Here is a 27,934-nt window from a genome sequence, read left to right on the forward strand (position 1 = left end):
AGGGGATGCATATTCTTCAACTATGAGTTTGATATACATTTGATTTGAGTAGGTGTAAACCACCTCAGTGAGAAGAGAAAAAAAACAGCCCCAAGGGTATGTTTGGTAACTTCCACTTGATATCAGGGTGTGTGTTTTGTGCTTGTTGTACAACAGGCTGTGACATCGTTTGCATGTTGTGTTGTTCTATGTGCATGTCTGTGTTGGCAGCGGCTCTGCCTATTTTCCCGCTCCGCATGTCACGTGATTCCATGGGGTGACGCGGCGTTCTCTGCGCATGAGCAGGGCACTCCGGAAGAGAGCAGTTCGCGGTATGGTGGGGTAGAAGTTTTCTAGTTATAGTTGAAGCAAGTAAAAAAGCCGAGTTCATGACCAAAAGGTAAGCCCTAGATCGTTGTTGTCGTATAATAAGTATATTTGTTTGTATTTGTTGCCATCGTGTCAGTTCGGGTCCTTGTATGGCACTCTGAGCGGATTCGCGGACGAGAGACACTTTCCTGTTGCCGCCATTCCTGTTCCTCATTTCGATCACTAGAGGTCTCCCCAGACCATCCGATTGCCCACATTACGATGAGTGTCATTAAGATAAGTATAATGCGGCCACTCGTAGCGTTAGAATTCAACTATGTACGTTGGCAACGACGTTATTATACTGTATTTCCTTTAGGGTCATTTAAAGCATGTTTGCGCCATATTTGAAATGTTTAGTTTGGGATTGTCTTTACCTTTATTCTTATTATTTGTTATTGCAGACTCCGCAATCATTCCGCAATTCTATCAATCTGCAATTCTATTATGACCTTCAATCCTGCTACTCAATAAACCTGTCCATCCCTCCATCTACCTTTTGGCCATTCCCTGTGTCCAAACGTCCTTTGCTGCCTCCTGTATTCTGACCGATACACCATCTTGTACACTATATACCCCCAGATCTAGCGTATTATCCTCCCCAACATTGGGCGCCAAATCCTCCTTTACATTGTGGTCCTTCGAGCCGGATATAGTGTTCAGGATGGAGCAAGATCAAGAAAGACACCTGGATGTGAGGCCAAAACGTCGGACGCACCCCCCAGCTTGGATGCAGGACTTCGAGGTGGACTACGTGGGATATGAGCACAGCGGCCAACCACGTTGGGACTCGTTTACACCGACCCCAACAGGCAGACCGTCATACCCACAGCAGGGACTAGTCCAGACGATCTCCTTGCGTGCACCTCAATTTCATCCGGAGAGCTTCGAGGATGCTGCTCAGCATAGAGCCCCTCAGCTAGCCTCAAGCTTCACCCGGAGGAGGAATGCGGATGATAGAACCTTATCTGCACCTGTCCAGTCATACCAACAACAGCCAAACCAGGACCAGTACCACCCGAACCGCCACACCGTACAAGATGGGAATGCGGTTCTGCGTGAGACTCACGAAGCCATCCATGCCGGACTGAAGGAGCTAAATAAAGCCCGTAGTGACCTTCAGCAGCTGATTGACGTGGCCCACTCTCTAAGAATAGGCATGAGTCAAGTGAACATCCCTCTACCAGCATGTTCCAGTCCCAAACCACCTGATGGGGCCGTCACCACGAGCAACAGCTCGAGATTCACTGAGTCAGAGGAAGAGGAGGATTGGCCTGATCCTCCGCCATGGCCTGAACCCGAGGAAGCCCTAAACGCCAACCTCAGTGCCTTGAATCTGGGAGCTCATCAGCTACCTCCTTACCCGACTCCACCGGAGACCAAGCCTCTACACTACAGGCCTCAGCCACAACCAGCCCAATTCCGTCATCCACAGTTCATTCCTTCTAGCCGTGAGTCCTCCCACGTTCCTCCTGTACCGCCACGTAACTTACCCTTACCTCTAGGAGCATCCCCAACTGGTCAACCACATCTTCAAGTGCCACACTCTCACAGAACCACCCCTTACATGCAACCTCCATACCCAGAGCCAGTGTACAGAGGACCCCAACCGACCATTCCCAAGTTCACTTTCCCGGACCCTAGTGAGTTCGCCCGGCTACGTATAGCATTAGAGAACCTCCTCCCCTCCAATGCTACAGAACTCTTCAAGTATCAGGTACTAGTAGACCATCTTAAGTTAGAAGAGGCCAAACTGATATCTGACGCCTATCTAAACTCTCCAACACCCTACACGGACACCATGACAGCTCTCTATGACAAATATGGTCAACCTCATCAGCTTGCCCTAAAGAAGATATCCAGCGTCCTGGACGGCCCAGAGGTCAGGCGGGGTGATCCAATGGCGTTCCAGAAATTTGCCCTTCAAATACAATCACTGGTGGGTCTCCTCCAGACCTTGGGCCACGAAGGAGAAGTTGAACTAAGCTGTGGCTCTCACGTAGCTCGCCTACTGAGTAAGCTTCCGCCTGAACAGCGAGCCGATTTCCGCCGTTCCCAGCCCACTCGATCTGGAGCCACATCCACCTTGCGGGACCTGTCAGAGTGGCTTCGCCACGAGTCATGGTGCCAGGACTTTGACGATCCTACCAGTAGCCGGAGCTCCAAGGAGAAGCAGAGCACTAAATGGAACATTCGTCCTGTGGCTAAGCAAACAGCAGTCCTGCATAGTAGCCAGGAGCCCTCAGTGAAACTAGTTAAAGAGAAACCTGTCAAAGGGAAAGACAAGTCCAAGGTATACTGTGCCTATTGTGAGAGTACAGACCACTACCTCAGCCAGTGTAGTGGTGTAGCCCAGCTCACCAAAGACGAGCTGAAGAGGTGGATCCAAGAGCACAAGCGGTGTTGGCGCTGTGCCCGTCGACACTTCGCCGCTCAGTGCGACCTCAAGAAACCCTGTAACCTTTGTCAAGGCAAGCACCTTCTCGCTCTCCACGAGATTAACATAAGACCTGAGAAAGTTAAGGATGACTCACCTCCAAAGGCTGAAAGCTGCCTGACTACCTGTGCCTCCGAGTCCTTCTACCTTGACCGACCACACGTGGGGAACCGAGTCATGTTGAAGGTGGTGCGAGTACACGTGCACTATGGTAGTCAGAAGTTAGACACCTACGCTATACTGGATGATGGGTCTGAGAGGACTATGCTGCTCCCCACCGCTGCTAAGTCCCTAGCCCTTAACGGCGCTCCCGAAGACCTCCCACTGCGCACAGTGCGCTCGGACATCCAAGTCTTGCATGGCCATACAGTGTCATTCCGGGTCTCCTCTCCCACCAACCCTAATATTATGTTTAAGATCACTGATGCCTTTACAGCCAGCCATCTTAATCTAGCCCCACATAGCTACCCAGTTAGCCACCTACAGAGGAAGTTCAAGCACCTGCGTGGAATCCCTATTCCTACCTTCCGAGAAGTAAAGCCCTTGCTTCTCATAGGTTCAGACCAGCCCCACCTCGTAACCCCCATCGAGCCTGTCAGGCTTGGTCCTCATGGTAGCCCAGCAGCTGTCCGCACTAGACTGGGGTGGACCTTGCAGGGCCCGTGTCAGTCGACGGGGCGGCCAGCTCACCCAGCTCAATGCCTGTTCACCTCTGTTCCACCACCCATGGATGATCTCTACAGGCATGTGGAGAGACTCTGGCAAGTGGATACAGTCCCCTACAGGCCAGAGAGGGAAGTGACACGATCCAAGCAGGATCAGCAAGCCATAGCCCTGCTGGAGACGAAGACAGGACGTACCGAGGTGAGTGGCATCCTTAGATACGCTACTCCCCTGTTACGCCATGCGGCTATGCCACTATTGCAAGCACCGAAAGAATCAGTTATGGCCCTGCTGCGCAGCACTGAGAGACGCCTCCTTAAGAACCCTGAGCAGGGACAAGCATACCAAGCGGAGATGCGGAAACTCATCGAGTCAGGCGCAGTGCAGGAAATTAGCGAGGACACCTCATCAACGGAGAGCTGGTTTATCCCCCATCACCTCGTGACCCATAACGGGAAGAACCGCCTCGTCTTTAACTGTTCTCATCAATTTTTGGGCCAGTCCCTTAATCAGTTCCTCCTACCAGGCCCAACTCTAGGTGCCTCACTGCTAGCGGTCCTATTGAGGTTCCGAGAAGGTCCCATTGCAGTTAGTGGGGACATTAAAGGGATGTTCCACCAGGTCCGTCTCCTCCCTGAGGATCGCCCCCTTCTGAGATTTTTATGGAGAGACCTAGAGGTAGAACAACCACCCAAGATCTTTGAATGGCAGGTCCTCCCCTTTGGGACCACCTGTAGCCCATGTTGTGCGACATACGCCCTGCAAAGACATGTCAAGGATCCCAGTAAGTCAAACGATGACATGAGGTTCTCCGTGGAGCACTGTTTCTATGTCGACAACTACCTGCAGAGTGTGGCTACACCCAGCGAAGCAAAGGGTCGGGTGGACCGGCTCAGGAAACTCCTCGCCTCGGGCGGCTTCGAATTGCGACAGTGGGCTTGCAATGACCCAAATGTTCTCAGCCACCTACCTTCAGAGCTCAGATCCACCAGTCTAGACCTGTGGCTAGCCCAAGATAAGTCCAACCCGTTTGAGTCGACCCTGGGCCTCAGCTGGAACTGGCAGGCAGACTCCCTAGGCTACAAGCAGCGGTTAGTCCCTTACGATGTACCAACCTTGAGGAACATTTATAGAGTCCTAGCCTCACAGTACGATCCATTGGGATACCTGCTGCCATTCTCCATTCGCGCCAAGCTCATCCTAAGACAGCTGTGGGACAAGCAGCGAGGTTGGGACGATCCTAACCTCCCTCCTGACCTGCTACAGGCTTGGTCCTGTTGGGAGGCGGAGCTCAAGCATCTGCCGGACATTACCATGCCACGTCCGTATGCGCCTGCGGATAGCCACCGCGAAGGGACCACTCGGCAAGTGCACATCTTTGCTGACGCCTCAGAAAAGGCCTACGGGGCTGTAGCCTTCCTCCGAACCGAAGACAACCAGGGTAAGGTACATTTATCCTTTGTTCTGGCTCGCTCCCGCATAGCCCCTAAGCGTGTGCATTCTGTACCTCGCCTTGAGCTGTGTGCGGCTCTTGTAGCAGCGCAGTTGGCTTCCACCCTCAAGAAAGAGCTTGCTCTCCCAGTACACAGCACAGTATTGTGGTCTGACTCTACCACTGTACTCACCTGGCTACACTCGCAATCCTGTCGATACAAGGTGTTTGTAGGGTCAAGAGTAGCTGAGATCCAGGAGCTTACGGAAGGCTTTGTTTGGCGCTACGTAGACTCAGACAACAACCCTGCCGACGACCTGACAAGAGGGAAGACATTGATATCCCTGTTGGAGCCCAATCGATGGTCACAAGGACCCACCTTCCTTCTACAGGGTCCAACCACCTGGCCAGAAATGCCACACGGTATTCCACCTGATGATGCCGCTGAACTAAGGAAAGGTACGTTCTGTGGGTCCACCGTCACCTCACCTGACATTGCCATTCTACAAGACAAGACGTGCAACACCTGGCAGGAACTCATGGACGCTACTGCAAGGGAGCTTCATGGCCAGGCCCCTCCGATCTACTCACCTACCGCTGAAGAATACCGACAAGCTGAAGTACTCATCCTTCAACGAGCCCAGAAGCAATCCTTCCCAGACGATTGTGCTCAGCTGTCTGCAGGGAAGCCTGTTAAAACTTCGAGTCGACTTCTTACTCTAGCGCCAGTCATCGACACCTCCATCGACCTAATCAGAGTAGGAGGCCGGTTACGCCGTCTAGAGGGCCAGAACGAGGTCACCCCACACCCTATCGTCCTCGACGCCTCACACCCTGTGACCCGCCTGCTCATAAAGAAATATGACCAGGACCTTAAACACCCAGGGCCAGAGCGAGTCTTTGCAGAGTTGCGGAGGACCTATTGGATCATTCACGGCCGTGAAGCAGTTCGTCGCTATCAACGTTCCTGTGTAGATTGTCAGCGCTGGCGGGCCAAGCCTTCCATACCTAAAATGGCTGACCTCCCAACCGCACGCCTCCAGTTGCATAAACCTGCCTTCCACGCCACTGGCATGGACTGTTTCGGTCCCATGTTAGTAAAGATTGGACGACGCCATGAGAAACGCTGGGGTCTCATCTTCAAGTGCTTGACCACCAGAGCGGTACATCTGGACCTCATACGAAATATGGACACCGATGCTTTCCTGATGGCTTTGAGGCGATTCATTGCCAGAAGAGGAACCCCCTCGGAACTGTGGTCAGACCACGGGACCAATTTCAAGGGGGGAGAGAAGGAGCTTCGGGAAGCCTTCACAAGTATGTGTCCAACCCTACAAAGTCAACTCGCTCCACGTAAAATCAAATTCAACTTCAACCCCCCAGCAGCCCCTCACTTTGGTGGAGTATGGGAGAGAGAAGTACGAGCAGTCAAGTCTGCACTCCGCACCTGTCTAGGTACTGAGCCTATCCATGAGGACGTCCTCTCCACCGTCCTGTTGGAAGTGGAGGCCATTCTCAACTCAAAACCTTTGGGCTATGTGTCTGCTGACCTGTCTGACGTCGACCCCGTGACCCCCAACAGCCTCCTACTGGGGCGGCCTGATGGATCACTCCCCCAGATCGTCTACCCGAAGAGCGAAATCCTGAGCCGAAGGCGCTGGCGGCACTCCCAAGTCCTTGCCGACCAGTTTTGGTCAAGATTCATCAGGGATTACCTACCGGGATTGCAAACAAGACAGAAATGGCAAGCCTCCCCCCCCGACCTCCTGGAGAAGTCAGTGGTCATGATCACCGAGCCACAGTTACCCCGTGCCATGTGGCCTATTGGTCATGTGACGAAGGTTCATCGCAGTGACGATGGCCACATAAGGTCAGCTGATGTCGACATTAAAGGGCGGCAGTACACCCGACCAGTAGCTCGACTGGTGGTGCTACCAGCCCTCCCAGCGGAAGTGACTCAGGACTCTCATAAAGACTGATGAGCCTTTGTTTGAAACAAATGTGCCCTGCACATTTGGGGGCGGCTGTACAACAGGCTGTGACATCGTTTGCATGTTGTGTTGTTCTATGTGCATGTCTGTGTTGGCAGCGGCTCTGCCTATTTTCCCGCTCCGCATGTCACGTGATTCCATGGGGTGACGCGGCGTTCTCTGCGCATGAGCAGGGCACTCCGGAAGAGAGCAGTTCGCGGTATGGTGGGGTAGAAGTTTTCTAGTTATAGTTGAAGCAAGTAAAAAAGCCGAGTTCATGACCAAAAGGTAAGCCCTAGATCGTTGTTGTCGTATAATAAGTATATTTGTTTGTATTTGTTGCCATCGTGTCAGTTCGGGTCCTTGTATGGCACTCTGAGCGGATTCGCGGACGAGAGACACTTTCCTGTTGCCGCCATTCCTGTTCCTCATTTCGATCACTAGAGGTCTCCCCAGACCATCCGATTGCCCACATTACGATGAGTGTCATTAAGATAAGTATAATGCGGCCACTCGTAGCGTTAGAATTCAACTATGTACGTTGGCAACGACGTTATTATACTGTATTTCCTTTAGGGTCATTTAAAGCATGTTTGCGCCATATTTGAAATGTTTAGTTTGGGATTGTCTTTACCTTTATTCTTATTATTTGTTATTGCAGACTCCGCAATCATTCCGCAATTCTATCAATCTGCAATTCTATTATGACCTTCAATCCTGCTACTCAATAAACCTGTCCATCCCTCCATCTACCTTTTGGCCATTCCCTGTGTCCAAACGTCCTTTGCTGCCTCCTGTATTCTGACCGATACACCATCTTGTACACTATATACCCCCAGATCTAGCGTATTATCCTCCCCAACATTGGGCGCCAAATCCTCCTTTACACTTGTGCTTATGCCAGTGTTGTGGGTGTGGCAGGCAGGATTGGACAAATAAAGGTGAGTTTGTTACTCATGTCCGGCCAGGAAATGATTCACATGTTATGATTTTATTAGCCACGTGTGTTATGATAAAAGATATCATCCTGCTTTGTACATATTGTATTCGACCTGAAGGAATAAAATTGTTGCATAATCCTCTTTGATTGCATAATATTTTAACTGTGGATCATATCAGCAATTTATATTGGTACACTGGAATTCATCATGACTCAAATCATTTGTTAGTAAAGGTGAAATTGCAACAGTACCAGCTGAAGAAAATGGGTAAGCGTTGAAGATTTAGGGAGTGACAGGGCGAGGTGTCAGACTCTGGTCATGAATTCATCCTTCATTCCTTTCCGGCATGTTGGGACTCATTCCCGGCCTCCCATCCTACTGCACTTCTTTGCTGGAAAACAATTCTCTTCTGCTCGGATATCTTTAAATTGGATTAAAAAGCTTCAAAAATGTACGCTGTCATATTCATCAAAGTCATCCAAGCATGCTTTGCTGTATTCACAGTTGGGATGGAACTGAAAGACGTCTTGATCACACTTTTCCCATAAATAAGTGAACAAAGAATTGTCTAAACATCTAACAATGGGCCCTTCATTTTCGATTTGATATTGTTGTGCATAACATTCTGTCAAGTTTTTTTTTTTACATTCCCATATGTGGAAGTTGTGATTTATCACACTTACCTGAGATACTGCTGAGGAAGCACCACAGGAATTCCCAGATTCCATGTTAACCTCAGAATACGATGAGTTTATCTTCAAGACTTGTTTATGCAGATCTGTCTGACTACATCTGCTCTGCATTAACCACATTTGTGATTCATGCAGTCAGTCACCTTTACAGAACAGACATAGCCAAAGCACCTGCAGGACAGTAAAGCAAGACATCATTTTTAAGTGAACATTCATTTTACTGGGGCATGTAGCTACTGGTTGATTAAAGGAGCATCTATGACTGGGCAAGAAGAGTTGAGTAAGCTTAAAAACAGATTGCAGTGCTGCCTTGAGATACGACTGAGCTGTCTTTCGTTGAAGAACCACATCACTTTTCTGTCTGTTAGCTTAATGCTAATGTTAAATAGTAGGGGTGTGCATTCCTCCAATAAAAGTCGACTCGATACGTACGGTATATCAATACCGATACATAACACTGAATAAATGGTGGGGAAAAAATACGACATAACATCCTCTTTGCAGCCTGAACACATTTTGAAAGATAGTTGAGAAAATGGCAGATGTAACATCCAGCTGCGCCATCCCTTCAGCCTTTCGTTCAGTTTCTAATAATAAACGGGATTCAGCATGGGGATGTGATTGAGTGGGCAATGCATGAAAAAAAATCGGGTGCATTGAACCCACCTTGATTGACACTTAAAGTTTAGAAAACCTTGTTTTCTCAACTTGATTCTTTTATTGCCTGGTATGCTTTTCTCAGTTTTTAATTTACCAGCACTTTTCTTTTGTCTTCTGAATATCTCTGTTAATTTAATTTAATTTTATTCTAAAACAAACCATGTGTGTTTTTGAATTAAAATGAGTTCTAGCGCATAGTGGCAATAATGGTTCTCTTTGGCTGCGGGGCAATCTGGTCTGCTTTGTGCTGGTGTCAGCTTTAGGTTACACACTATTCAAATGCGTGTGTGCGAGCGCATATATCCGCTGAGCTCATTCCATAAAATTTGTCGCAACTGCAACTTACATTGCTTCCCGGTGGAAGAAATGAACAAAACCGACCCGAGGGTATTTGAACACCACTGGATTGAACAGATTAGTACATTTGATTTACCTGCAATCAATCCATGTCGTGGTTGAGTATGCCTATGTTTTATTTCAAAATTAAAATACTCTGAATATGGAATTGTGCCAGTTGTGTTCAGTAAACGTGGACTACCTTGTCACAGTTGTGAAAGATCTTAGGCTCAGTAAAACAGACTACTGCGTTTATCAATAACCCAAGGCTACATATTTGGACAGTGCCATAAAAACACACAAACATTTTACACCTCTATGGCCATTATGACACTCCCCGCACTCTGTTTATTTGTTCCTTCCACAAGTTGTGATTTTAAGGACAAACAGTAGGCCGGGCCTCAGGCTAGTCTATGTGACAGACACCAAGTAACCCGTAATTATTTGGATAAAGCATTTTTGTGTTAGTAAATAAGTTTTTGTTATTCATCCTGTGAGGGAAGCTGAAGTGTGCATAAGAAAGGAAGGAGAGATATTTGCTGGCAAATGTGTGTGTGAGCAATTTGAAGGTCAGAGGGAGTTTTTTCACCCAACCTCGCCAACTTTGAACGCTGCTCTTTCAACACGATAAGGCTGATTCATGTTGCTGACTACTGGTGCTCCTCCCATGCGAGACTTTACTTGAACTAAAACAAAGCAGTTTTGTATATTTTCCCCATCATGTCAAATATGATTAAGTAGCATCAAACCTGTCGTGGGTTCTAAAACCTGCAAGCGAATAAATAACAACGTTTTCCAAGAAGATTCTCAAAGCAAATCCACACAGTTCCAAATGGCGTAATAATTGGATGGATATAAGAACAGCATTCTTCCCACTTTGCCCTTTCTATGCTTGAGCACTCCCATCTTCCACCATTATTTTTGCCTTTTGTACAGTATGTGGGCGGCTTCTTTCTTTCTCCCTCTCCCTTTCTGTCTGCCCTCTTTCTCTCCCTGCACACAAAGCCCGCGTTGTCTGCTAACACGTTTGGTTGTGAGGAACAAGCGGTGGGTTGCGTGAAATGCCTGCGACACCGTCATATAGTCAGGAAGTCGCCAAACAGCCACATCGATATTATTATTATTATATGACCATATCAAGAATGACATTTTGTTATATAATAAAAACCATACAGGTATACAGTGATCCCTCGCTACTTCACGTTTCGTTTATCGCGGCTTCACTACATCGCAGATTTTTTTTTCCAAATTAAAAAAAACATTTAAAAGTCAAAATAAAACTTCTAAATTGAGGAAACATGTGTCTAAACTTTAGGATAATGTAGTATTGCTCCAAATGTTCGTTTACATTCCTTTAGAAGTCCGTTTTTGCGTGTTAGTACGATCGCGAATTAGCATCGTACTTCGCGGATTTCACTTATTGCGGGTGGTTTTTGCAACCAACTATCCGCGATAAACGAGGGATTACTGTAGTCATTGTAAGGTACAGGCACTTTTAAGTTCTCAAAGGTAAAAAAAAAAAGTTATGCTATTTTATAATTTGTTGCAAACTTTAAACAGAGTGTATCGTCTTGCCTATTACAATGTATTTGAAACTAGTTTCCAGTTCTGCGTGGGACGATAGTGGGTTGTTGTGTGTGCGCGCATATGCGTGTGTGTGGGTCTAGTGGAGGGAGGGGCAAACCAAAGTGAAAAGTGCACACCGCTTAACCCCTCCTTACATTCTCTCAGTGTCACTGCGCTCCTACAGCAAGGATTCACCTTCTCCGCAACTTTTCCAGAGAATTCGCACCGCACGGGTGTCATGGAAGGCAAAACGTCAGGTGCACTGCGGCTGTTGCTCGCTTTCCTGCTGGGATGCGCTCGACTGTCTTCAGCCTTCAACCTGGACACCGAGGACGTCGTGCGCAAGGACGGAGATCCAGAAAGCCTTTTCGGTTTCTCCATGACCATGCACCGACAGCTAGAGCCAGAGGATAAAAGAATGTGAGAGCAACTTTAATTGTACACTTCTCAAATATTACGTCATCATTTGGGTTCAGGTATAGATATCAACACCTTTTCGACATGAATGGATCTGCGCACTTTACTTTGCAACTTTTGTTCATGTTTAAGAAGTCTCTGAAGAACTTCTCCGTTAAAGTTAATAATTTATGAGCCTTTGGCCTTGTGCGCGTTTGTGCGCGCGCTCACGTTGCGCTGCAGGAGTTTGTGGATTGTGACAATCCAGAAAGTAGCTGTCAACATTTTACTCTGTAATGACAACAGATCTTGTTATGGAAGGTTTTTACCTTGACAGTGGTGGAATGTGAACCAGGTTGCTGCTGTAAAGTTGCTTTTTAGCTTTTTTTCCCCTGCTATTTCCGTCTCATAAAGCAATGTTGAATCTATTTTTTCAATTTTGGAATCAATTTAAGAAATAGGTATATTTGATTTTCAAAGTAAATCCTGTCATTATGACCAACATTCAAATACAGTAGCACAGTAGGCCTAATCATATTAAAATAACAATCATTGTGTAAATTTCTGCCACCTAGTGGAAAAGCATTTAATTGTTCTGTCCGTCACTATACGTCGTTGGAATAGATAACAGTCGTCTCCCAGCCACGTGTGCAACAAGTATTCAGTTATATCATATTCAGAAATTCACGCCCTACAGCAGTGCTTCTCAAATAGTGGGGCGCGCCCCCCTTGGGGGGCGCGGTGCTATTCCTGGGGGGGCGCGTGTGACCCTGGGGAACAGGCTTTTTTCTTGGCAGTACTAGAATAAAGTGTAATTGCGCGTTTACTACAGCAGGGGGCAGTGGCGCTCTCATTGTTACTTCTGTCACGTTTGCGACAGTGCAACATTTTACGACTTACAAGACAAGTTAGGATAGTCACGGTGGGGAGGGGGGGCGCGAATAGTTTTCTTCTTGCTAGGGGGGGGCGTAACAGAAAATAATTGAGAAGCACTGCCCTACAGCAATGTGTTGTGCGTGTACCTGCAGGTGAGGACACGAGGAGCTCTTACAGTTTGCGTGTGTTTGCGTGAGTAGGCGTGTTCAATCACTATCAGACTGAGTTAGTGAAAGCGGGGGGGGGTGTAAAAAAAAAATCGACTGACCATTGCATTCTTGTGAGGGCTTCAGTATTTGCTACACAACAAGGAGTGTCCGTTTTTTTCTTCTGCCTCAGGTTGTGTAAGATTATCCAACATCAAATACCTTTCAAAAATGGTGATGCTGAAAAGAAAGGAATAATTTATTCATCTGGGCAGCAAAAAAAAAAAAAAAATTCTTACCGGCTTGGGATGGGCTTCTGGCAGACATTTTGTGGAAAAATGGAGGTTGGGCAGCACATGGCTTTATGTTCCTTCTCTCGTTTGCACTCTCTCTCTCTCTCTCTCTCTCTCTGATAGGGCGCTGCCAGATGTTGCCAAGCAACAGGCTGTGCCCCAGGAAGCACTGCTGTGTAAAAAAAATAAAATAATAAATTACACCGCTTTTAATGGGATGCCTCTGTTACGTTATGGTCACTCTGTTGCTCTGGCCTTGGTCTCCCGGTGATTATGCACCACGGTATGTGTGTGTGTGTGTGTGTGTGTGTGTGTGTGTAAACAATACCACACCAACACAGACTGTCTCCGTTTTTCTTTTTTAATTCTTTGAGGGAACGTAATAGGGCTTCCTCCTCTGCTGCTCAATGATAAGTTCAACAACTGGGTCAACGGTGGGTCATCGTATCTCCGCTACGACAAGCATCCGTTCCATCCATGTTTTTAAGTAACACTCTGCCGGCTCATATTTAAAAGAGCTGGTGGCATTTGCCTCAAATTTTCAACCCACAAAGACATCCTGTGTGTGTGTGTGTTGCGAGAGATAGAACCCGTCTTTGAATAGCTGGCTGTGTGAAACGGTGGAATGTGTGCTAATGCGACACACAAGAGGAAGAGCTCGTTGAGTGAAGATGACAGTTTAAGCTACTAAAACTGAACAGTGTGCAATTGATGAAGCCACAAATGGCTTTTTTTTTCTCTCTCTGAATATAATCTTTCTTATGTCTGATCCAGGCTACTGGTCGGGGCCCCGAGAGCTAAAGGCTTTAGCGGTCAAACGGCAAAAGTGACGGGGGGACTGTACAGCTGCGACATGAGCTCACCTTCTTCAAGCTGTGCGCGAGTTCAATTTGATAAAGACGGTGAGATTCTTGCTGACTGTATTTCTGAGCTTTTGGGAAAAAAAAAAAAATCACTCATTTTTTGGAAAAACTTTCAGAGGACACTAAGAGAGAAAGCAAAGAGAATCAGTGGATGGGAGTGACGGTCAACAGTCAGGGGCCAGGAGGCAAAGTTGTGGTAAACAACTTTTGGCAACTTGTTCTAAAAATGAGTTTTTTTTTTAGCTGAGTATAACTTCAATTGTTTTCCCATGTAGGCCTGTGCCCATCGATACCAGCGCAGGACCAATGTGAAGACCCCAATTGAATCCCGCGACATCATCGGCCGCTGTTACGTGCTGAGTCAGGATTTGGAAATCGACCCTTTATCCAGCGAGGATGGAGGAACATGGCATTTCTGCGACAGCAGGCCCAGAGGTCACGAGATGTTTGGCTCCTGCCAGCAGGGCCTCTCGGCCACTTTTGACAAGAACTATCATTACCTCATTTTTGGAGCTCCTGGAGCTTACAACTGGAAAGGTGACACATAAGACTGTGCCATGTCTGAGTGATCCTCGGTTGATGTCTAACATTGCTTTGCTTCATCTTCTCTAGGTGTGGTACGTTTGGAACAAAGAAATGACACCCTCCTAGAGCTGGGCATTTATGACGACGGGCCTTTTGAGGCAGGGGATGAAAATGAGAAGAACCCCGATCTTGTCCCTGCACCTGCTAGCAGCTACCTCGGTGAAGCACTCACTCCTTACAATGTCATGTGTTTACAGTGGTGGCAAAATTGCTGTTAAAACAAAAAAAAACGGAAAAATAATCATTAGAAAAAAATTGTGCAGGTATCAGAAAAATCGACAAGTACAATTACGTAAAAGTAAAAAGTCATCACAAAATAAATCTTCAAGTACAAGACCTGAAAAATCTACTCGGGTACACAAATATTTGTTCCTTCCCACCACTGCATGTTTGTTAAGCCTTTGTCTCCTGGTCACAGGTTTCTCCCTGGACTCGAGTAAGCGTCTGACCAAGAAAGGTCAGCTGACGGTGGTGGCGGGCGCTCCCAGGGCCAATCACAGTGGTGCGATAGTTCTGCTCAAGAAAGGCCCCGATACTGGCAACATCTTGTTGGAAGAATACACAGTCGAAGGCGAGGGGCTGGCCTCGTCGTTCGGTTATGACCTGGCCGTGCTGGATCTCAACGGAGACGGGTGAGTCAAAATCAGAGCGTGTATGCTAGTATATCAGATGCTAATGGTGTGGTTTGATAGCTGGGATGACATTGTGGTGGGAGCGCCTCAGTACTTTGAGAAAGATGGCGAGATTGGAGGCGCCACGTACGTCTTTGTCAACAAAAACGGAAAATGGGACAAGATCACCCCCACCAGAATTGACGGACCGAAGGACTCCATGTTTGGCTTGGCTGTGGAAAATCTGGGTGACATAAACCTGGATGGTTACCATGGTGAGGCTGATTATCAAACCATAAACGAAAAGAGATTGCCATAATAAAAGGTGTAATATTGCACAAATATTATAATTAATCATATTAGAAAAAAAAAAAAGAATCACTTGTTAAAATACAGCAGTGCCCTGAGGTACAAGTTGAATTTGTTCTTTGACCAAATAACTCAAATCACCCAAGTTTAAGTTCAAATCATCTTTCCCCATTGGAATGAATGGAAATGCCATTAATTCGTTCCATCGCACCCCTAAACAATGATTTTTTTTTTCAGTACGAGACATTGCACTGGATATTTGACTTTATAAATAAATACAGACATAAATCCTCAGCAGTAATTTTTGGCCGAGTACCCCTTATACGGGTGTCCCTGGACCTAAAAGTTTGAGACCCACTCCCTTAAAGTCACGATTCTTCTTCACTGTAACAGATTTTGCCGTGGGAGCCCCTTACGACGATGACAATTCTGGAAATGTCTACATCTACCATGGATCAAAAACAGGACTCCATTCCAAAAAAGCAGAACAGGTTCACAAAAATAACCTCTTGGTCAAGCGTAAAGTTGAGAAAATGTCAAAATTGCTGAACAAATTTCCCCGTAGATTTTGTCTGGCAAGCCCGCGGGAGTGAAAATGTTCGGTTACTCTTTAGCGGGTAACATGGATCTGGATAGAAACGCCTACCCTGACCTGGCTGTGGGATCCCTCTCCGATGCCGTTTTTGTGTACAGGTGAGTGCTCCGCTCCGCTCCGCTTCCCGTCTATAGAGAAGCTCATCCTGTCTTCTCAGAGCCCGCCCCGTCATCGGCATCGAGAAGGAAGTCACTTACACGCCAAAACAAATCGACCTGACTAATAAGAACTGTGGGGACAAGTTCTGGTGAGTTTTGAGAAAATGGATGGATTACTGCGGAGAAGGTTGCTGTCCACATCATTTCCGATTGTGCTCCTCCCTCAGCATGAACGTTCAAGCTTGCTTCACCTACAACGCCAACCCCGAGAGCTACACCCCGAGACTGAGTAAGAGCGATCATCTTTTCCTTCAAGAAAATCTTTTTCTACACCAAACTTGACTCCCTTCTCCTTCTTCAAGCGGTTGCATACACCATGTCGGTCGACGCTGACCAAAGAAAGAAGAATCTCCTCCCCAGGGCCTCCTTCATTCAACAGTCGGCTTCTGACAGCGAATATGAATCCAAAGGGACCGTGGTCTTGGATACCAAAGGAAGGAAGCAATGTATCACACGGCAGCTGGCCATGCAGGTTGACATCCCACTCGACAGGAAAAATCATTTCCTTATTGACGTGTACGTAATGCTGTGCGTAAATAATCCTCGATAAGGACAATATCCGCGACAAACTTCGAGGGGTACCCATCGACGTGGATGTGGAGATCAAGAACGGCCAACGCAAACGTAGACAGAGCTCATCTGATATGTCGCCTGTCCTCGACGCCAAAGACACAGTGCTGACACGCAGCGAGGTATGCAAGATGCGTGTCGCCGTTTCTTTTAGGACGTGACATCACGTCACGTATGTCATGTGTTTATATCTCGCTAGATTCAATTTGTGAAAGAGGGTTGCGGCAGTGACAACATTTGCCGGAGTAACTTAAAGGTGGCGCACCGCTATGGCTACATGACAACTAAGGACGACACCTTCACACCGTTGCCATTGTGAGAAAAAAAGCAAGAATGCCCCCTCCCCCCCGACACACACATCTTGTTTTTTACTGTGCCGTCTTTGTGTTTAGGGAAAATGGCGTGCCGGTGATCTCGCTTAGCAAGCAGAGGGATATCGCCCTGGAGGTGAAAGTGACCAATCAGAACGGAGATGATGCGCACGAGGCACGAGTGGTGGCTTCCTTCCCACGTGCCATCACGTACTCCGCTTTCCGCAGCCCGCCCAACGTATGCCTACACACACACACAAACAAATTCACTCACACATTTTGTGAATGTAATTGAACGACTCTGATTCCAGCTTGTAACTTGCACGGCCAATAAGAATGGCTCTCTGGTGACTTGTGAACTCGGGAACCCCTTCAAACGCGACGCTGAGGTAAGTGAACTCGTATTTGTGTAGAAATGTTCGAGTTGTTGATTGCGGTTAGTTGCTATGGTAGTTTGGCAAAGTTGCGAAATCTGGCAACAAAGTGCTAAAATGGAATCCATGAAGAAACTTTCAGCAGTCAAACCACCATCTTGTGGTTTTGTCTGTATGTGTGTTTCTAGAAAACCTTCTACATTATTCTGGGAACAGCCACCATCTCAGTAAACACCACAGAATTCGAGGTTGATCTTCGACCGGATACGTAAGTTCACATTCGGTACACTTTCACTTTTATTATCGTTTTACCATCACATCGTTTTGGCAAATATGTACTTTGTGCTAACTTCAGTTTAACGAGTTGGAATGTGACTATTTCATTCCCAATATAATCACACCCATCCCAGTTCGAAGAGGGTGTGCACACTTATGCAACCAAATGATTGCTGTCAAATATACATTCAAAACGCAATAAAATTTAGTTGGTCATAGGTAACATAATATCACAAAAAAAAACAACTGTTATTTGATCAGGGGTGTGTCGACTTTTTATACCCACAGTAGAGGATCTCCAGTGGGATACATTGGACTTGAGTCATTTCAAAATGAATAATTTTCACTTTGTATCATCTTTTTTTTAGTAATTGAACACTATATTTATCATTGATCTTGTAGTTTCCAAATGTGTGTATTTAGAAGTAGCTTTTTATACAATTATCACTATTAACTATTTTGCAAACCTGAGTTAGTGACCAACCATAGAACCTTGTCTTAAAAATATGTCCTTTATTAGCCGGTTGTGGCTAGTGTGGCTAATTACAAGCTGTTTACTTTTGATTCCTTGCAGAACCAGCGAGCAGCCGACCCTCGCCGCTGTTAAAGCCAAGGCCAACGTGGCCATCATGTTGCAGCTGAATATGATCGGGTAAAATATATATTTTATTTCAAATATGCGCAACCGGACAGAATTGAAGGCAGTTTCCATTTTCCCAGGCAAGTTCAGCCCTCGCAGGTGCAATTCTCAGGAAAAGCCAAAGATCAGTCTGCCATGAAAACAGAACGAGACATTGGAAGTCCTGTCACACATCAGATCAGAGTGAGTACAAAAGAAAAGTTTGCTCACTTCTTTTTCCTCATCTTCCTCTGCAATTATTGATATAATATCGTGTATTTCAGATCATCAACAGCGGAAGGCGCTTGACAGATATTGGCACTGCCACCCTGCATATTGACTGGCCCAAGACCACCGAGCAGAACAAGTGGCTTCTCTACTTGACGAAGGTCACCGCCACAGGCGTGAACCACATAGAGTGTACGCCAAAATCGGAGATCAATCCTCTCAAAAAGGTCAGTGGGTAGAAAATGGGATTTGATGCAACCTCCTGTTTTTGTTCTTTTTCTATAAAGCTCCAACATGACACTTGATGGCGCCAAAGCACTTTCTAAACAGAGTTGATCTCAAGGATGTCACTGGCGGAGCTAGGATTTTGTTTTTTCCTTGGGGGGGGGGGGGGGGGGGTAATGGGACCAAGGATTTCTAAGGGTCCATAAAACTACAATTTTATTTTTTTACAAAGCCACAAAAACTCTTCAGAAAATGCTGATAAATGTTGGGTGGAATTGTTGGAAATATGGACAAAAAATAAATATATTTTTTTAAAATTTGAAAATCCTCAAAAGACAATCATCTAGTCAGGCACCTTGGTGGTCCAAGCATATTTCATGGTTGTTGAGGCACTGGCTCCTTAAGATTAACAAATATTTAAATCCAAAAGAGTATCTTATTCAATTGGCTACTGGTTATGTTGTATCTCATTGGCATTCTACGTTTGCGGTCTTACCTTTATTTGTCGATGATGTCCACATAAAGCTCCGTTACTTTGTTGTAAAAGTCCTCCCTAATTTCCTTTAGTTCAGACACATTTTTTTTTCATTTTGGCCAGCAACTCATGAAGCTTTGACGCTCGTCTATCATCACGTCATCAAATCCCAAAAATGCTTTGCTGAGGTTGTGACAGCTGTTGTCACGTCTACTTCTACACGCTACAAATGAGGCAGCATTAATCACCCGTTGGCTCACGTCCGCCCCCTTTCAGTGTGGCAGAGTATTGTTTGCCTCAACCTGTGCCTTTTTAATGCGGTTTTATGTCCCAACAGTAGAACAAAACGTTTCACCTCGATATTTGATAATCATACATAAAGATTAGTGGACAAATATTAATTTTATGTTATCTTTTTTAAAATGATTTGTCGTCTTGTCTGTTGAACCTTGGCTAAATAAAGTTTTAGAAATGTTAGTGTGATCTTGCTTACAATTTTGCATTTTTTTTTTTTTTTAAAAGGACCCCAGCAACACCAGGTACAAAAGGGCCTCACAAAAAACCCGGAAAGGTGACGAAGGAATTATTTCACGTTTGGTGGACAAGGGGAATGCTAAAATTCTGGTAAAAAAACAAAATACTTTACCACTAGCATTGTTTTATTTGAGTCATTTTAGTACATTTCATTAAATAGTTACCTGTCTGGCTCTCTAATTTCAGTCATGTGCCGATGGGGCCAAGTGTGTGAAGATCAAGTGTCCCCTGCAAGGCCTGGACAGTAATGCTGTCATCACCCTTCACTCCCGTCTCTGGAACGGCACATTGTTGACGGTAACAGCTCTCGATTAATCAACAAAATGATTTCTGTCAGACACAATTCCTGCATGACCAGGCTGCATTTGTCCTTTTGTTATTGTTGCTTTTCCAAACAGGATTACAACAATTTGCATCATGTGGAGATCATCGTCAAGGCGACTCTACATGTTGAGAGCACGAGAAAGAACATGGTGCTGGAGAACGCTGAAACCGAGGTAAGCTCGCGCACACACTATGTGACTTAAATGAGATAAACTTCATTTCTTTTTTTCTTCCAGATGACACTGACTGCATACCCTGAGAGGCGTGAGGCCCGAAGTGGAGGAGTCCCATGGTGGATCATTGTCTTGTCTGTTCTTCTGGTGCTGCTCTTACTGGCGCTGTTGGCGTTCCTTCTCTGGAAGGTAGGAATAAACTCACGCACTGGCATTACATCTTGTGATGATAAAGATGCGCTAACAACTTGCCTTTCCTCAGTGTGGAGTCTGTAGGAAAAGGAACAAACAGGACCTGTCAGAAAAACAGAAGCTGACAAATGCGTGAAAAAAAAAAAAAAAGGGGAAAACAAAACGTGAGGCGAATTTTACCCAGCCTGCTAATAATGAGTGAAAATGTGGTGCTTAGTTCTCTGTCGCTTTTGTAGCACTTGAATTTGGGCTTTACTCAATACCATGAATGCTATTTCAAAAGCTGACTGTGCTTTTTTTTTTTTGGTCATGTGACTATCACTTGAATTAATATACAGTGTTACCTTGACTTAAGAGTGCTTCAACTTCTCGTTATGCATTGGAATTAAAAGTTAAAATGAATGTTTTGAGAAATTGAACTCGAATGACAAGGTAGCACTGTGCATGCTTGGCCTTGGGTTGGTGGCACATAAGCAATGACATATTTCTTCAACATTTCATAATTGCCCTTGCGCATCTCTGTTTTGCTCTTTTCTTTGATTGCTACTGCACTTATAGCTACTTAACACATTCAGGATTTTCCTCTTCACTGATCATATATTTCTTTTGGTACAGTGCGGCTTCTTCAAACGGGCCAAAGACGAAGACAAAGTTCCCAGTTACAACGCAGTTCGGATCAAACGTAAGGACAGGGATGCGAATGCTGACTGGCAAAACCTGGAAAAGAAATCTTGGGTGACAACGTGGCATGACAACAAGCATTATTCTTAACCCGAAACACATCCTGGTGGAATGTAAATAGCAAGATATTCATTTGTACATTTTTTTTTTTTCCAAAATGTCCACTTAAGGTGATGATTTTTAGTCTTAAATGAAAATTGAGACAATGTTGTTCAGTTGATGGTCTTGAATTACTTTAGAGCATGTTTTGTACATTTTGTGTCAGGTGGGATTGAGGGCAAGGGAATTATAATTTTTTTTCATTTGTTGAGTTTATGTATTTATTCACTTAAGGGGTACTTTGTTACGTTCGAGACAGACCAAAGAGTTATATAATGCTAACAAGTGTGACTTTTAATTGCTCCCAACAATGCACATTGTGCAATGACTGCAGTGTAGAATTGGCAAATGGATTCAAATTTAAAGAATAAATTAAAGTTGCCATATCCATGCATGTGCGTGTGTAATCATCTTCAAGTTAACGCTGGACGTTTAAAGCATTATTTATTAAAAAAAAAAAAAAGACTTAAAATTCATACATAATTTAAAGTATAAAAACATTTGCGCAAGTGCTGTAAATGTGAAATTGTTGGTGTTCTGCATAATTTTTAAAAAAGTCCTTCAGGAAATGCCAATCTAAATCATCCTTTTGTGAGTGGGATGGTTCAAACGTACATCCGTGCTGGTGGGAACGTCAAGTTCTTCTAGAGGAGCGACTCGGTCCTTGCCGTTCTTCCGGTGTGTCGTGACGCCAGAGCAGATGTGTTCTCAATCACCACACCTTCACTCGCACAATTCTTCTCATTTTGCTTAGCTGACTCCTTGCGCCTTTTCTCTCTTCCTCGCTCTTCTTTTTCCTCCCGTTTCTTCATCTCCTTCAGCTTCTTCTTGAGGGACGCGCGGTCATTCTGACACACGCCGATGGCCTTGGAACAGAAGGGAAGCAAGATCTAACACAATGCACCATCTTGCCCTCACTAAAATGTCTACCACCAGGACGCCCATTGCCCAAACGAATCCGTATGTTTTTTTTCCCCTCTTTAATTGTTAAATAATCATTAATTATAAAGAACTGTTTAATAAAGAAAAAAATGCTATTTTAAAAAATATTTTTTATGACATTGGTAAAGGTATGACTTGATAAAGAAATACTTGAGATCAGCTTTAGGTCACAACAATTTTAGAAGACTTCTTGACAATAAAATTGAATTTGAATGTTTGTGAAATTAGGTAACTGTTGGTTTCAATAGATATATATAACTTTTTTTTTTTTTAATACCCATTACCTTGAGCTTGTCAGTGTCCATGCTGAGCAACAGAGCCCCGTCCACTCCTCTGGCTGCAAAATGAATCGTGTACTGCTCCATGTTGACGGCCGCCAACCACAGACACACTTGCTGGCTGCTCCACTCCAATACAGGTCGACTTTGCCACTGGTTGTTGTTGTTGTTAATCGGCAGAGTGTCATCATCTAAGCTCTAGTCGCACAGAGCACAAATAAAAGGAAACTGCAGTTTAAGATGGTCAATAAAAATCATCTTTGGAGAAAAAGTGCAATCAAGCAAGCGCCATGTGCGAGGAGGCCGGAAGCGAGGAAGGCAAAGGGAGGAAAGGAAAGCCGTACCTCTGTGGACACAAAGGTGAAGGTGTTAGCGTGTTCGGGGAGAGAGTGATTAGAACCGTGATCCCTCATGCTGAAGCTATCCATGGCGGAGCTGACATTCTGGAACCGACACAAACCTTCAAAGACTTGCCAACCATCTTGGTTTCTTTACTGCCCACTATGTCCCGCAAGTTAGCAATATTTTCTTCATACCCGATCTTTTCTACCGGAGGTGGTCAAGTAAGGCAAACTGCTGCTGGACAGGGAGCGCATCTTCTCGATGGTGCTTCTTTTCCTCTCCCGTTCCTCCTGGTTTTCTTTCTCCTTCCCTCGCTCTGCAAACCAGCCAAAGGGCAAGCAGGAGGGCATGGAGGTCACAGAGCCCGATGAAGAAACTTCAGCTGGTTCGTCCACCAGGTCGCCACAAGACGCCCTGGACAGATTGAGAGATTTGTTCTATGGCTCTTCAAGTAGCACCGTCAAGACTCTGACGGCAAATATCAACCCCACCTGCTGTTCATGGACCCTCTGTGCAGTTTTTCACTCTTCCGCTTGGTCAGAGACTTACGGAGGCCACTGCGCGGCAACATCACATTGCGAAAAGTTAGATACGTCTGGGCTCGTATTGAGAGAGAGAAAATAAAACAATTGTTTAGCAGACCTGAAGTCAGGCATTTTTCTTTTGGATTTCCTGGAGGATTTCATATGGGAGGTGATGACAGCGGCATTTGTGTCAGTGATGCAAATCGGCGGCGTGAAGACAGACGAGTCGCCGGGACTGTTGACTGAGAAAGGGGAAGAACTGGAAAGTTCAACTTGGCTGCTCCTCTGTACGATGCCTTCGGACTGCGATTGGCTCTCCTGTGGCTTTTGACCTTCCTCCTGCTTTGGCGACAACGGGAAGCATCATTGGGATGACATTGAACTGCTGCCCGCCGGGGTTTTAAACCTCACACCTCGTTCTTGAAGCTCTTCCTGAGTTTTTCTCGGGTGGGTGGATGGCGTTTGAACTTCTGGGCCAGCTGACCTCGAGCTATGTGCGCACTGCAGTCCAGTCGCTCTGTGTTGGGAATTGCGACGTACCACTCTGGATCTGACACACATATTTGTCAAACATTTTGTTTTAAGGTGGTCAGTGTCAAAGTATGTTAGGAGTTCCCTACCCGGGACTGATGAGTCCACATCAAGAGGTGTCCCTGCCGTCCTCGGTTCTTTTCTCTCCAACTGAAAGGAGTACATCATGTTTACTATTTGTGCGATGTTAGGAAACTATCCCCACCTGAAGTTGAAGCCTTTCAACAGTCTCCCTGTGCTTGTTGTCTCTCTCCTCCATTTCTTGCCGCAAATCCGCTTCCCTAGCATCCGCCTCCTCCTCCCTGAGTCATTTAAGAGTCGAGTCCCTCAAGTGACGAGACAGCTTACTATCGTGCAGTGCAGTGCGGTCCAGAGCTAACTGGCTAAGAGAGAGGAATTAAACGATTACCTGCTCTGGTACTCTCTGAGCAGTCTCTTGGCCTTGTTGTACTTGATTTCCAGGCTGTCTGATTGGCTCTGGGCATCGGCCAGTCGCTGGCTCACAACCCTGCAGAGTGTCTGGGCCTCTTGCCAATACCTAGTAAAGCCAGAGAGACTGTTAAAACAACAATAAGTCATGTACGGTACAACTTCACAATCTCTGTAACTGGGCTGACTAAACTGCGACCCATCACAAAGTATTAGTGACGACTCGTGGACGTCTTCTAAAAGTAGCATCAACGCTAATGTTGATTCGTAAAAACAGTAATGGAAATTTGTGTTGTGAATAGGGTCAAAACAGGCAAATTGATTCAGGACGCATGACAAAATCATGGACATATCGCACTTCTCCAGCTTGTCAACTTTGTCGGCTCCATCCTCCACTTTTTGTTGCAGCTCTGCCGTCTGGCTCTCCCATCTCGCTTTCTCCTGCTCGAACGCCTTTACCTACGAGGAGAACAACATTGGTTTAGCGATGTGCTCAGCATATGGCGTATCCAATACACAAAGGGAAACGCTTATCTCTTCATCAGTCGAATGCCCAAAGAGATATTTTTAGCAAACTGGCTCACTCTTCCTACTTTGGGACTTTGAAAACGCCAAATAAAAGACTCATTGATGTTCCGCGGGCGGAGAGAGGAAAGACAGATTTTTGTATCGCGTTCCTATTTTCACCGCAGCAAGAAGCAGACATGGAGAGGTGCCCTGTGTCCTAATTATGCCACGTTGAGCCATCTCATCGGCCATTAAAATGAGGTCAGACAAATGTAAAAGTTTATTATGAACATGAGCATTGGATTGTGCGATTGATTGGCCTACCTTCTCTCGGGCACTTTCAAGCTGAGCTGTTCTCCTTTGCAGTTTGGATTGAAGCTATCAAGATGACAATTGAAAAATGTGTGACACAAAAAAAAAAAAATCCAGCTACATTTACAAATATTAGCAAGTAGAAATTTGGCATCTCCCCTTATCCAACTTTGTACCTTCTGGTATTTGAGACAAAGCTGGTCATTATCCAGACACGACAGTACAGACATGTCCTCTTCATCTTCATCCTCAGGTATGCCGACATCAGTTTCTGAATCCTCACTCGTCCTCGCGCTCTGTTATGAGCCGCAATCAGAGAATAACTTCACACCATTCCCCTCCATCTTATTTTCTTGCGGATTCGGAATAATATTGCACATAATGAACCTTCTCCATTTCCAGGCTTTCGTTGACTAACCGGGCCACCTCGCTCTCCACACCCTCCTTGTCTCGCCCGATCAGAAACCTTATGGTGAAGTAGAAATCAAATTGATTGCACGTAAGGATATTTTTGCAAGCCTTTAAAAAAACATTTGATCATAAATGGCTGAGTTAGAAGCTAGTATGTAAAAAAAAAACAGAAGCGCAATGTGAATAACTTACTTGACCAGGCCTGAAGTATTTTTGAGCACTGTGGCTGCAAACAGTTGCGACACTCCCACCAAACTCACACCGTCCACCTCCACAATCTGATCATTCACGTGAATCCTAAAAATCGAAATGAATCCTTTTTTTGTTTCCATTGGGCTCGATTTAAAGTCATCACATTATAAATTATGCAAAATTCAGTTTGTTATCACGTTCAAATAATTAGACAAGTAGTTAGCGTAACACGCATGGCTTGAAGTGTCTTTAAAAAAAAATCCCTACCTTCCATCCTTATGTGTTGCTCCACCTTCAGTGACCGTTTTGACAAAAATACCGAGTTTCTCCAGCCCCTGGTCTGCTCCTACCCCCATTCCGATGATGCTAATGCCCAGTCCATCATCTTCTGGAAGAGAGAGGGGGGGGGGGACCAAAAATGTACAGTAAGGCTTCATATCATTTTATAACTGGCAGAGGAAAAGACAAACCCTTTTGAATTTCCACTTCGAAAACATCCATCTTGTCAACTCTCTTCTCCAGCTCATACTCGGCCGATGCGGCCACGGGGTCGATATCGTCATTGCGTCTATTGTACTCTCCGTTGCAGTAAGTGGTGTAAACCTGGAGGACAAAGATGCGCAGAACAAAAAACATAAAAAATACATTTCACTCCATTTTTTTGAAACGTTACTTGTTGGCGTTCAACAAAGCACGAGATTTGAATCAGTCATTTTTGTGATTTCATTATTTTAATTTATGTTTGAATAAGCTTTCCATATGTTTTTCTGGAATCAAGCTAATTTAATACTGTGTAAACCACCAGAGCGTTTATATTTTAATGGAACATTAATGGACAGATTGAAGCATGTGCAATCTTGTCTTTCCTCCACTCCACTCCAAACATGGCCGAGGGCTTGCATTTCTCAAGCAACACACGCTCGGAGATGCTGCGCAAAAAAAATCTTAAAACATTTGCTCACCTTAATTGGTGCTGAGGAAAAACGGACTTTTTTCTTTGTGCCATCGTCATCCTGGTCAGACAGTTTAGGAATGCCAGGAATTTCTTCATATTCTAATGAAAGCCCGTTGCCTGGGTGGAGAGAGTTCTCCACACGCTCCGCACAGAATTCCTGCTTTGAATTTCGGTTTTTCATCCCGCAATGAAGCATTTTGTTGCTTCCGTTGATGTCAACTCGTCCCTCGCTGCTTTCTTCTTCTCTCCCGCTTTCCTGTGGCACCGCATTGGCACATTCCTGCATCTCAGGTGTCACCCAAGCTTTCTTTTCAACTTCACTTTCCGTACACGTCTTCTTAACAATCTCTTTGTCTGCATTTTCTTGCAAAACTTCACCCATGTCCCAGCGCTCCTCTCTTGGCTTGTCAGTACGTCGGCTCGGCTCCTCCCAACATTGTTCGTTCACCTGCTCGTACTTGTCTGCAATGAAGCTACAGTCTCTCGCGATGAGTTCCATCAAGCAAGTATTTGACATTTCCAAAATGGGATCTTCAAAAACATCATCCGCCAGCTCTTCAAATGATGCATTAAAAATAAAAGCACCCCTCTTTTTTTCTTTATCCTCACCATCATCACTCTCCGATGAATCCACATGGACAAGCTCTGCCCTGAGTGGCTCCTCAGGGGTCAAGCTCGAGTCAAGAGCCGTATTATTGGCCTCCACTTCCTTGGATTCACCCGCTGGGGTCTGTCCATGCTCCTCAGGGCTGGAAGGAGATTTAATTGATTCCCCACTGAGGGCATCTGATGTAAGAGATTTAAGGCTTGTCGTTGTAGTAGGTAAGAGGATATTTATGACGTGTTCTTTTGTGCCTTTGTCTTCACCCACGTTATCCTTTTCATCTTTGCTTCGAGAACATTTTGACACTTGTCCTCCACTCTCAGCTTTGGTCTCAAACAATTTCCTGGTCACCGAGAACTTTTGCGCAAGAGCAGCCCTGTCTATGTCCTTTATCTCCTCTGATCTGCCCGGTTTATCTTGTAAGAAGGTTTCAGGCGTGGACATGCTGCAGGCGGAGCCAATGAAGAGAGGTCTGGTGGTGGGAATTTGAGACGTTTGGAGTTGAATGTTAGGATTCTGAGGAGAAAGAAAAGCCGTGGTGCTAGAACCACACTGCCCCGAGTCACTTATTTGTCTTAGCTGTTTTTGGCTGTCCATTTGGAAGAAGATGTTGTCCCTAATTTTAGTTCCTCTGGTGCTGTTGGCTCTCCCTCGGCCACTGCTGTGGAGGGTCACAAGGGAATCGGAGAGGCTGGTTGGTAGACCTGAATGGTGCACAATAGAACACCGGGAGGAGGCAGCCGTGGAGCCACGCTTTAGGTTGCTCCCACTGTCAAATGAACATTTAATGGTGCGGAAGTCAGACTCATATAAAATCCTGTGTGGAGAGGCACTTCGGCCTTTGTGGTCTGTCCGCATCATGAGGATATGAAGGTCCACTTGAAGTTAGAAGAAACTAATTGGTAGTAAATCTTTAGAAGATGTTTTTGAAATATGCTGGTAAAATCAG

At 45.5% G+C, this 27,934-nt stretch overlaps 3 protein-coding genes and 1 long non-coding RNA gene across 12 annotated transcripts; 2 read left to right on the plus strand and 2 right to left on the minus strand.

Moving 5' to 3' along the window:
• Window positions 1-128: 128 nt before the first annotated feature.
• Window positions 129-7,932, plus strand: LOC133165057 (uncharacterized). 4 transcript variants are annotated; one of them, XR_009717503.1, is made up of 3 exons: window positions 129-627; window positions 753-7,386; window positions 7,512-7,932. XR_009717503.1 is itself a non-coding variant. In XM_061294432.1 (2 exons), exon 2 carries the CDS (start codon window positions 1,013-1,015, stop codon window positions 6,857-6,859), a length of 5,847 nt encoding a protein of 1,948 aa, XP_061150416.1. In that variant the 5' UTR covers window positions 129-627; window positions 753-1,012; the 3' UTR covers window positions 6,860-7,598. The 4 variants fall into 4 exon arrangements, 2 of the variants coding, with proteins under 2 accessions (XP_061150416.1, XP_061150415.1); XR_009717504.1 differs by having other exon boundaries at window positions 753-7,138; XM_061294432.1 differs by having other exon boundaries at window positions 753-7,598.
• Window positions 7,823-11,211, minus strand: LOC133165214 (uncharacterized). Its single transcript, XR_009717524.1, has 2 exons — window positions 10,229-11,211; window positions 7,823-8,654 (listed from the first exon to the last, which is right to left on the minus strand). It is a non-coding gene; the product is annotated as an uncharacterized LOC133165214 (long non-coding RNA).
• On the plus strand, window positions 11,184-21,346 carry LOC133165067 (integrin alpha-6-like). 2 transcript variants are annotated; one of them, XM_061294458.1, is made up of 25 exons: window positions 11,184-11,465; window positions 13,531-13,658; window positions 13,736-13,815; window positions 13,895-14,156; window positions 14,232-14,363; window positions 14,623-14,836; window positions 14,897-15,090; window positions 15,518-15,615; window positions 15,690-15,817; window positions 15,877-15,966; window positions 16,045-16,106; window positions 16,180-16,349; window positions 16,429-16,569; window positions 16,647-16,762; window positions 16,840-16,996; window positions 17,070-17,147; window positions 17,321-17,400; window positions 17,983-18,060; window positions 18,129-18,231; window positions 18,312-18,482; window positions 19,478-19,579; window positions 19,676-19,786; window positions 19,888-19,986; window positions 20,050-20,175; window positions 20,794-21,346. In XM_061294458.1, exons 1-25 carry the CDS (start codon window positions 11,284-11,286, stop codon window positions 20,947-20,949), a joined length of 3,258 nt encoding a protein of 1,085 aa, XP_061150442.1. In that variant the 5' UTR covers window positions 11,184-11,283; the 3' UTR covers window positions 20,950-21,346. The 2 variants fall into 2 exon arrangements, with proteins under 2 accessions (XP_061150442.1, XP_061150443.1); XM_061294459.1 differs by lacking the exon at window positions 20,794-21,346 and adding an exon at window positions 20,249-20,341.
• On the minus strand, window positions 20,940-27,868 carry LOC133165064 (neurabin-1-like). 5 transcript variants are annotated; one of them, XM_061294453.1, is made up of 18 exons: window positions 26,389-27,868; window positions 25,897-26,029; window positions 25,694-25,814; window positions 25,427-25,531; window positions 25,211-25,289; window positions 25,000-25,119; window positions 24,836-24,889; window positions 24,363-24,463; window positions 23,985-24,113; window positions 23,781-23,877; window positions 23,665-23,725; window positions 23,458-23,594; window positions 23,163-23,383; window positions 23,012-23,077; window positions 22,715-22,934; window positions 22,523-22,621; window positions 22,185-22,376; window positions 20,940-21,824 (listed from the first exon to the last, which is right to left on the minus strand). In XM_061294453.1, the coding sequence occupies exons 1-18, from the start codon at window positions 27,844-27,846 to the stop codon at window positions 21,603-21,605; spliced, it is 3,615 nt and encodes a 1,204-aa protein (XP_061150437.1). In that variant the 5' UTR covers window positions 27,847-27,868; the 3' UTR covers window positions 20,940-21,602. The 5 variants fall into 5 exon arrangements, 4 of the variants coding, with proteins under 4 accessions (XP_061150437.1, XP_061150436.1, XP_061150439.1 ...); XM_061294452.1 differs by having other exon boundaries at window positions 23,163-23,386; XM_061294455.1 differs by having other exon boundaries at window positions 23,163-23,386; window positions 25,694-25,811; window positions 26,389-27,444.
• Between the last annotated feature and the right edge of the window lie 66 nt (window positions 27,869-27,934).

The sequence above is a fragment of the Syngnathus typhle genome, linkage group LG13 (assembly GCF_033458585.1).
Source record: "Syngnathus typhle isolate RoL2023-S1 ecotype Sweden linkage group LG13, RoL_Styp_1.0, whole genome shotgun sequence".
NCBI lineage: Eukaryota > Metazoa > Chordata > Actinopteri > Syngnathiformes > Syngnathidae > Syngnathus > Syngnathus typhle.

What these genes read in the sequence shown, in the direction of transcription:
- LOC133165057 (XM_061294432.1), top strand. Translation starts at nt 1,013, where the DNA reads ATGGAGCAAGATCAAGAAAGACACCTGGATGTGAGGCCAAAACGTCGG.
- LOC133165067 (XM_061294458.1), top strand. Translation starts at nt 11,284, where the DNA reads ATGGAAGGCAAAACGTCAGGTGCACTGCGGCTGTTGCTCGCTTTCCTG. An exon ending in CCTTCAAACGCGACGCTGAG is followed by an intron (nt 17,148 to 17,320) that starts GTAAGTGAACTC and finishes GTGTGTTTCTAG; the next exon opens with AAAACCTTCTACATTATTCT. An exon ending in AGGGGAATGCTAAAATTCTG is followed by an intron (nt 19,580 to 19,675) that starts GTAAAAAAACAA and finishes CTCTAATTTCAG; the next exon opens with TCATGTGCCGATGGGGCCAA.
- LOC133165064 (XM_061294452.1), bottom strand. Translation starts at nt 27,846, where the DNA reads ATGATGCGGACAGACCACAAAGGCCGAAGTGCCTCTCCACACAGGATT. An exon ending in TTTGTCTCAAATACCAGAAG is followed by an intron (nt 24,890 to 24,999) that starts GTACAAAGTTGG and finishes TCATCTTGATAG; the next exon opens with CTTCAATCCAAACTGCAAAG. An exon ending in GGAAGAGCTTCAAGAACGAG is followed by an intron (nt 23,387 to 23,457) that starts GTGTGAGGTTTA and finishes TTGTCGCCAAAG; the next exon opens with CAGGAGGAAGGTCAAAAGCC.